The 9,833-nt window shown below is 51.5% G+C and overlaps 1 protein-coding gene across 1 annotated transcript; it reads right to left on the bottom strand.

Annotated features, from left to right (window-relative positions):
• Window positions 1–4,486: 4,486 nt before the first annotated feature.
• Window positions 4,487–6,478, bottom strand: LOC149525480 (uncharacterized). Its single transcript, XM_089775961.1, has one exon. It carries the CDS (start codon window positions 6,071–6,073, stop codon window positions 4,859–4,861), a length of 1,215 nt encoding a protein of 404 aa, XP_089632087.1. The 5' UTR covers window positions 6,074–6,478; the 3' UTR covers window positions 4,487–4,858.
• Between the last annotated feature and the right edge of the window lie 3,355 nt (window positions 6,479–9,833).

Here is a 9,833-nt window from a genome sequence, read left to right as displayed (position 1 = left end):
TTCTCCAAAACCCTAAAACTCCAAGCAATTGTCTTAATTGTGCCTTATCCTCAGGGGATGGTGCCTGGCTAAGTTCCTGTACTGTCTCATTTGGCACCATCCTGCGGCCTCCCATCCAGACAGTGCCTAGGAATTTATCTCATGAGAGGGGCCTTGGCATTTGTCCGGTGGTAAATCTAAACCAAGACTTTTTAATGCTGCTTTTACTTGATTCATAGCCTCTTGGACTTCTTCACAAGTGTCTCCCCCTATGAGAATATCATCTATATACTGCAAAGTTTGGACACTGGGTGGCAAGGTCAGGCCATCTAAGACCTTTGCCAGTGCCCCATGGCAAATTGTAGGTGAATGTTTATAGCCTTGTGGCATGCGTGTAAAGGTATATTGGACTCCTTTCCAGGTAAAAGCAAATTTTTTCCTGATCTGCAGGTTGCAGGGGAACCATGAAAAACATATCCTTTACATCTAGTACAGCCAGCCATTGCTTATTCCAAGTTTGTATGCTATTTACAATGTCAACCATGTTAGGGACTGCAGCTGTTAAAGATCCTGTGTTACTATTTAATCTCCGGTAATCTATGGTGAATCTCTATTTTCCGTTTGGTTTCTTTACTGGCCATACTGGCGAGTTATACGGGGAGTAGGTGCGAATTAAAATTCCCCGTTTTTCTAAATCTTTAATTAGTTCAGAGACCAGAGCCATAGCTTCAGCTGGAATGCTGTACTGTTTCATGTTAGTTACAGTGGAAGGCGGGAGAGCGGGTGCTTGAGCCAGCAAATTAATCTCATAGGGTATGTCTACACTAGAAAGTTAGTTCGAACTAACGGACGTTAGTTCGAACTAACTTTCCTAGGCGCTACACTAGCGCTCCGTTAGTTCGAACTTAATTTGAACTAACGGAGCGCTTAGTTCGAACTAGGTAAACCTCATTTTACGAGGACTAACGCCTAGTTCGAACTAGCTAGTTCGAACTAAGGGCTGTGTAGCCCTTTAGTTCGAACTAGTGGGAGGCTAAGGCTTCCCAGGTTTCCCTGGTGGCCACTCTGGCCAACACCAGGGAAACTCTATTGCCCCCCTCCCGGCCCCGGAGCCCTTAAAGGGCCACGGGCTGGCTACTCACTTTGTGCCAGTTGCAAGGCTGCAAGCACCCGTGCCTGCACAGCCTGCACCTGCCACAGGATGAGCCAGCCATCTGAGGGCTCCCAGCCCTCCACTGCTCCCCAGGACCAGCCTGGCGGCTCCCGGGAGCCTGCCCGGGGCCACAAGAGGCGGGCGCCCGCCTGGTCAAGTGCGGAGATCGTGGACCTCATCGAGGTTTGGGGGGAAGCCTCCAATGTCCACGATCTCCGCACTAGCCACCGGAACGCGGCCGTCTACGGACGCATGGCTGCCAGCCTGGCCACCAGGGGCCACCAGCGCAGCCGGGAGCAGGTCCGGTGCAAAATTAAGGACTTGCGGCAGTCCTACTCCCGGGCTTGCCTGCCAGGGGCCGACCCGGAGGCCTGCCCCCACTTCCATGCCCTGGACCGCATCCTGGGGCCTCATGCTGTCCCTACCCCCCGGGACGTGATTGACCCCGGGGCAGAGGGACCGCTCCTGGAGATGGAGGAGGAGGAAGAGGGCTCTGAGAGCCAGGAGCCTGCCGCCAGCCTGCCCAGGACCCGGGACCCCCGAGGCACGCCACAGAGCCGCTCGCCTGCGTCGTCTGAGGCCGGGGAGGCGTCCACCTGTGAGTACCCTCATGTTCCCCTTATGTGTACGGGGGGCTGGGGCGAGAGGGAGCCCCGGGACCGTGCGCCTGGGCCTTGCCCACCACGGAGCAGCAGCTGGGGATCCTGCAGGGGCCCTGGCCTTGCAGAGAGGAGCTGGGTTTCACACACCTGGACCCCTGGGGAAAGTGACCGCTGGTCTTCTTGCACCACAGCTGCAGCACCTGGGCCTGCAGGGCGCACCACACCGCCTGCAGCAGCCGCCCGCGCCCGGGCAAGCAGGACAGCCAGGAACCAGGAGGACTACCAGAGGCAGCATCTCCAGTTCCTGGACCGACAGCTCCGTCTCCAGGACCACTGGGTCCAGGAGGACCTCAGGCTGCGCCGGAGGAGTCTGGAGGCCCTGGAGGAGCAGGGCCGTGCCCTGCGAGGCCACCTCCAGAGCCTGCTGGACCGCTTCCCATTTCCTCCTCCCCCTGCTCCCCCTCTTGCTCCCCCTCTTGCTCCCCCTGCTCCCCCTGCTACTCCTGCTTCCGCTCCTGCTTCCTCCACACCCCCTGTCCCCTCTGCCCCCCCCCTCCACAACCATTCCCCACCGACGCCCCCGGACCCGCAGTGTGGCGAGACGGGAGAGGCAGCCGGACTCCCACCCCTGAGCTTTCCTTTCCCTTCCTCCCTTCCCTCCCCTCCCCTTCCAGCTCCCTCGTCCCAGGTTTCCCCCTCCCTTCTCCCACCTTCATTCCTCCCTCCCCTCACCCCAGTTCTGTGAAATAAACAGATGTTTTTGTTTGAAAAACAGGTGTCTTTATTTGACAGTAGGTAGGGAGGGGAAAGGGGAAGGGGGGGGGGGTAGGGTGGAAGAAGGCCCCGGTGGGGCATGCAGGGAGAGGTCAGTCCTCCTCCTCCTCCACCTGGAAGCTCTCCCGCAGGGCTTCCCGGATCCGGATGGCCCCCCGCTGGGCTTCCCGGACAGCGGCGGTGCGGGGCTGACCATAGTGTCCAGCCATGCGGTCAGCCTCAGCCATCCAGGCTGGCAGGAAAGCCTCCCCCTTCCGCTCACACAAATTGTGGAGCACACAACATGCCGCCACCACGGGAGGGATGTTGTGCTCGGCCAGGTCCAGACGGGTGAGGAGGCATCGAAAGCGGGCTTTCAGTCGCCCGAAGGCCCCCTCCACCACGATGCGGGCCCTGGTCAGCCTGGCATTGAAGGCCTGGCGGGAGGGATTGAGGTGCCCCGTGTAGGGCTTCATGAGCCACGGCTGCAGTGGGTAGGCGGCATCCCCCACCAGGCAGACGGGCATGTCCACGTCCCCGACCCTGATGTGGCGGTCGGGGAAGAAGGTCCCGTCCTGCAGACGCTGGCACACGGAGGAGTTCCGGTACACCCGTGCGTCGTGTGCTTTGCCGGACCAGCCCACATTTATGTCCGTGAACTGTCCCCGGTGGTCACACACGGCCTGCAGGATCACGGAGAAGTACCCCTTGCGGTTCACGTACCGGGACGCCTGGTGTTCCGGGGCACGGATGGGGATGTGCGTCCTGTCGATGGCCCCCCCGCAGTTGGGGAAGCCGAGGGCGCCGAATCCCCGGATGACGGCATCCGGGTCGGCGAGGCGGACCACCCTGCGGAGCAGCACCCGGTTGATGGCCTTGACCACCTGCGGAGAGAGACACAGCAAAGCGCCAATCAGTGGGGCGCCCGGGTGGCTGGGAGCATGCGTGCCCTGGCAGTGCCCCGCGCCCCACTCCCGGAAGCAACCCCCCTGGCGGCGTGTAGTACGGCCGGGACAGCCCGACCCCTCCGGTGCGGGGCGCTTTCGCCTCCTCCCGCCCCCCCCTTTGTCCCTGGGGCGGCCCATCCCCTCCTCGCAGCCCCCCTCTTCCCCGGCTCGGTGGCCGATGAGTGCCATACCTGCATGAGCACCACTCCGACGGTGGATCTCCCCACGCCGAACTGGTTCCCGACGGATCAGTAGCTGTCCGGCGTGGAGAGCTTCCATAGGGCGATGGCCACCCGCTTCTGGAGGGGGATGGCGGGTCTCATGCGAGTGTCCCTTCTTTGCAGGGCAGGGGCGAGCCACTTGCAGAGCTCCAGGAAGGTGTCCCTCCTCATCCTAAAGTTCTGGGTCCACTGTCGGTCGTCCCAGCGCTCCAGGACGATGCGGTCCCACCAGTCGCTGCTGGTGTCCAGGGCGGCCAGGCGGAGAGGCAGGGGGCTGACGTTCCTCAGGTGGTGCCAGGCAGCCTCGAGCCATTGCTGGCAGGCTTGCAGCAGCAAGTCCAGAACGTGCACCAGAAGGTGCAGGGCGAGCCGTGGCTCCATGTTGCCACCTGCGGCGGTCCCCCCCGAAGGGAAGCACCGACACAGACGGGCACAGAGACCGACGCTTTGCTGTCCCTCGGCGAGGTTGGCAAGCAAGCAGGAAAAGCTGAGAACCGGATGTCCAGGGGGGTCCCTTTAAGCACGAGCCTCAGATAGCCTCAGACAGCAGCCACACAAAGCAACTGCTGACCTGATGCCCTGCCAGAACCGGTTTCAGCTGCCCTTAAATGCCCCCCTGCGTCCAATCAGTGTGGACACGCTAGTTCGAACTAGCAAAACGCTAGTTCGAACTAGTTTTTAGTTCTAGACGCGTTAGTTCGAACTAGCTTAGTTCGAATTAACTAATTCGAACTAAGTTAGTTCGAACTAGCGCTGTAGTGTAGATGTACCCCTAGAGAGGAGTGTCTCTGTCATCTAAGATAGTCGCGCGTGGCTTGAAGCCAGCTCCAAAGGCCCATCTTTCTCCATTAATCATTCCTTCCCTTTCTCTTAAGATGTCCATGCCAAGTATATTGGCATTTCCAAGGACTATCTCATGCTTTCAAGGCTGTCTGTGCGGTTTCAGGGGAATGTCTAATTTTACTTTAACTGAGGGGTAAGTTGTAACAATGCCATTTACTCCGGTAACTATTATTTGGTTTCGGCTAAAAGGTGGCGGGCAATGAAAGTCTTCCTGCTTAATCATGGATATTTGAGTTCCAGTATCTACTAGAAAAGATACTGTGTGTTTATCATTTACAATTATTTGGATCCGGGGGCCGTTGTTAGGATCCTCCTCCCCTTTGAGCTCGTTTATGTGGAGGGGAGGCTGACCCCCGCCATCTAGTTTCCCTGATCAAAACTAACAGGGGGAGATGGCAGCTCTTGTAACTGCTGCCGCAGTGGCGTGTAAAGGGTGTCCGTGCTAGGCGGAGCGCTAGAAATTACATCCTCCTTCTCCTTGTTAGCTTTCCTAAAGGTAGTTAGGAGCTTTAATCTTTCAGTTGGCAATCCGTGAATTATATCTCTGGGGTAGCCTAAAGCCAAACACTGCTTCCAGAGTTTATTCCGGAGCTCCTTCTCTTCCGGGGTTATTTCACGCTTGGGCTTAGAGCCCTCTGATTTACCTTGGGGATTTCTTCTCAGGTTTTGCACCTTGGCTTTAGCCGGCGGTGATTCATTTCCCCCAAATTCCCGGAAATACCGTACCATGGCTGTTAATAGGCTCTCATAATTGTCCTCAGGACGATTCTGAGCAATGTCCCGAAGTTTCAGGGAGATAGCCTTATGGGCACCGGGTGCTCCCTTCATAAGTGGCCTGAGCTCATCTAGTTGAATTGCTTGTTCCCATGGGCTTCCTTCCTCCCTTCCTGAAAAGGGGTTAACCTGGTTTAACAGGGTGATGGTAGCTGCTATTTGCAGGGCTCGTTTAACTTCATCTATGTTTGTCCATGGGCTAATAGTAGGTTCACCTCGTTCTGCACGATGGATCCTTGCAGCCCACTTACAGGCTAGGGTCCAAAGGGTCTTTGGGCTCTCATCCTCTGGGAGGCTAAGAAATACCCCAGCACCCAGGTTAAGCCTGCTACACTCCAGGGCGGATAAAGGTGTAAGACCAGCTCCAGTATCCCATATGCGAACTAACCAATCTATTATTCCTTCCTGGGGCTTTTTGGCAAAGTCTTCCTGTATTTCCCGTAATTCTGTGGGCCTATAGGACCGTGTAGTAACTTGGGTTGAGGATTTCTTTCTCTCTTCTGTCCTTCTAGTAGCTCTGCCTCTAGTCCTCCTGCCTCTCTGTGAGGGGCCATCCTCATCAATATCTGATTTCTCATTGCCTGATATTCGGTAAGTGATAACTGGTCTCATCTGGGCTGGGGGTACCTCCACCCGTTTGTCAGGTGAGTGGGAAGCTAAATCATCATTGTCAGAGTTCCAAATGTCCCCATCCCAATCATCTGGGTCCAGCCACAGAGCAGTTTCCACTTTGGCTCTATTAATGCTCCGTGGTTTAGTTTCTAATTTCTCTCTGCGTTCAATTCCTTCCTTTTCTAACATTGGGAGGAGTCTCCCCTGTAAGTGCTCATTATCCTTAGTTAATGTTCGCACCCGAGTATCTAAGTTCTGGCATTGCTTTTGAAGTTCGTCCTTCTCTTTCTGTACTCTGATAAGCTCTGTTTCTAAATTCCAGTAGCCTGTGCAAGCTGCTTATAAGGCACCCTTTAATAGCCAGATGCAAGCGCTTTTCCCTTTTCCCTTCCTCATTTTGCAGGCAGTTCGCCAGTTACAGAACTCCTGACAAATTTCCTTTGACTGTCCCCAATCTTTCTCTAACATCTCTTTATTCCACTTAGGGTTGCCCCATCCTTCTCGGGCAAACTCTTTCTCTATACAGCTTAAATCCATGTCAATCGTGACTGGCTTCATGCTGCTGTATTTGAACCAATAGCACAATCCTGCCGACTACGCTGGACTCATCTTTATACCCCTGGGGGCCCGTATTCTCTTTCTTATCTTAAGAGGCCAAATTTTACTGGTCCGTTTTGTGGTGCCAGTTCTTACAAGCAGGTTACAAGTTAATTTACACTTGTAAGAGAGGAAGATAGCTAAATTAGGACTGCCGGATGTTCTTGTTGGGCGGGAGATTCCTTCCCCCGTGGACGGGTATGTGCTCGTATCAATATGGGTTAAGTCAAGGGAACGATGTACAGACTCTTGGTCAACAATTAGTTTGACCACTCTCCTATCTCTGCTTACAGTTGGTCATGGTCACTGAGCCAGCATATCTAAACCTCCTGCTCCAAGGTTTTCAAAGAATATGCTGTTTTCCTGCTCTTATGTGCCCTGCATGGTTTTAAGCAGACAAAGATGGATGTTAAAATGGGGCTTTATGTCTGGCTACACCATTTTAACCAGAAAGGACACTCTCTCAATGACTTAACCACCTGAATTCTGCTACAAAGACCTTTTACATCTGCACTTGAAAGGGAATCCTCTGAACTGTCATTCATGTTAAAATTCGACACTCGCCAAAAAGGAATGAACAAACACTTGAACTATCTCACCCATTACCAAGATAGCTTCCCCAATTATCACCTCTAATACCATTAACTCACAAACGTCCCACTCTGCCCACCTCTAATATCATCAATTCACAGACACTTACCTTCCTTCCTCCCCCCCCCCCCGCATCCCCCTCCTGTTCTGCAATGTGATTTGTCCTTTTCATGTGTGTTCATTTTTTTAAATTGTATCCTTTGATATATATGGTTGTGACTATTTTCTTCCACTATTTGATCTGAGGAAGTGGGTCTGGCCCACGAAAGCTCATCACCTAATAAACCATCTTGTTAGTCTTTAAAGTGCTACATTGTCCTGCATTTTGCTTAAGCTAAAGGCAGTTTCTGAAAAAGCCCATTTCCCAGGGTTGCTCTCTGGCAAAGTTCATTTGCTGAACAGTTTGCTCAGTCTGCAGGCACTCAACTGCATTGCATTAGTGCTGAGTGTGTCTCTCTTTACCTCTGTGCTGAGTGTGTCCAATCTATTTATACAGAGACACCACCAGGAGATTGTCTCTCCAGCAAAGCAGCCCAGAAGGGGCACGTTCAAGCCAAACCAACAGCATTGAGGAGGTAGTGTGTGTGTGTTTGTTTGTGTGTGTTGAGTTCTAGTGTCTGACTTTAAGCTAACCTTCCTGAATATGTAGATCTGTAAAATTCCTCCAAACATTCTTCCTTATGGTCTATTTGCATTTACTAAAATTGGGGGAAAAGAAAATCACCTTGAAATGAATTATGATTAAGTTTATTTATTCCTTTAATGGAAGCTAATGTATCTCCATGAAATGTGAATGACCAGCTCTCTCTCTGAAGCATCATAGCTTTCTAGATGAAAAAACTTATATTAAGGAGTAACCCAGGACCGTGTCTCCAGATAATTTTAGAATGACTCTGTCATGATTATGAGGGTTAGCCAGCAGCCTGGGGATTAAGGGGTTAACTACACCTAGCCAGGTGGAGTGATCAATAAGAATGTAGGTGGGACTTTTAAAACTGGGACAAAGGAATTTGGGTTTTTTTCTTTTCTCCCTTTTGTCTCTCTGGGGGAGTTCTCTGCAAGGACAGAGAGGGACAAGCATGTCTCCCTCTCTCTCCAAGACACCATTCTTCATTTTCTGTAAGTAGGGTAAAGTTAAGGTAGTCTCGTTAGGTTTTATTGTTTTAAGGATTGGGTGTGGGATCTGAGATCTGGCACTGTGTAAAAGATGTTTTGGCTTTTCTTTGTAACTAAGTTCTAGGCCCATGGAGTTTCTCCATGAGTATATTTTGTTACCTCCCTATCTAGTCATTATGGTTGCAACAGGAATATTGTTGTAATAATAAAAGTTCTTTCTTTTCTTTTTATTAACCTGGCATTGGTTAATTGGGTGCCTTGATTTTATTTTAGGGGTAAGATTTCCCAAATGATCTTTCCCCTGATTTCTTTATCACATTTGGGTGGTGGCAGCGGAAGTTTTATTCCCAAGATCTAGGTTTTTAAGATCTTGGGGGGAAGTTTTATACCAAAGCCTGGTAGATAAGGCTTTGGGGTACACTTGCTGGCCCCCACTTCTGCATTTATCATGCCAGAGTGGGGAAGGAGCCATGACAGACTCACCAACCACAGCAGAGCATTTGGAGCTTCAGGATGCTTTCTTTTACTGGGCACATACTGACGGACTAATACCCAGAACGATGCAGGAGGCCTGGAGCTGTATGAGGGTGGCGGGGGGCAAGCTGAGATTGGGGTATGCCAGTGAGCAAGAGCTGGGAGTCCTGGTTAAGGAAATTGCCATGGGATAAGAGGGAAGGTCCTTTCATGGACTGAGAACTGGCTAAAAGAGAGGAAACAAAGGGTAGGAAGAAATGGTCAGTTTTCAGAGTGGAGAGAGGTTACAAGTGGGGTCCCCCAAGGCTCTGTCCTGGGACCAATCCTATTCAACTTATTTATAAATGATCTGGAGAAAGGGTTAAACAGGGAGGTGGCAACATTTGCAGATGATACTAAACTGCTCAAGACAGTTAAGACCAAAGCAGACTGAAGAGCTTCACAAAGATCTCATCAAACTAAATGATCAGGCATCAAAATGGCAAATCAGTTTTAATGTTGATAGATGCAGTGTAATGCACATTGGAACACATAATCCCAACTATATATACAATATGGCGGGGACTACTTTAGCTACAGCTACTTGAAAGAGATCCTGGAGTCACTGTGGAGAGTTCTCTGAACACCTCTACTCAGTGTGCAGCAGCAGGCAAAAAACCAAACAGGATGTTAGGAATCATTAGAAAAGGACAGAGAATAAGACAGAGAATATTTTATTGCTTCTACGTAATCCCATGGTACGCCCACATCCTGCATGCTGTGTACAGATGTGGCCCCGCGTCTCAAAAAAAGATACATTAGCACTGTAATAGGGTCAGAAAAGGGCAATAAAATGATGAGGGGTTTGGAACAGGTGCCTTATGAAGAGATGTTACAAAGACTGGGACTTTTCAGTTTTGAAAAGAGGAGACTAGGGTGGGGCGGAGAGGAATATGCCAGAGGTCTATAAAATCATGACGAGTGTAGAGAAAATAAAAAGGAAAAGTTATTTACTTCTTCCCATAACATAAGGACTAGGCCTCACCAAATGAAATTCATAGATAGCAGGTTTTAAATACATGACAGTTTTTCATCATGCAGTAGGCAGTCAACCCAGGGAACTCCTTGCCAGGGGATGTTGTGGAGTCCAGGACTATAACAGGGTTCAAGAAAGAGCTAGATAGATTCGTGG

The sequence above is a fragment of the Pelodiscus sinensis genome, chromosome 2 (genome assembly GCF_052426305.1).
Source record: "Pelodiscus sinensis isolate ZL-2025 chromosome 2, ASM5242630v1, whole genome shotgun sequence".
Taxonomy (NCBI): Eukaryota; Metazoa; Chordata; order Testudines; family Trionychidae; genus Pelodiscus; species Pelodiscus sinensis.
Note: the sequence above shows the minus strand (reverse complement) of the source record. Positions and strands in the feature narration are given on the sequence as shown.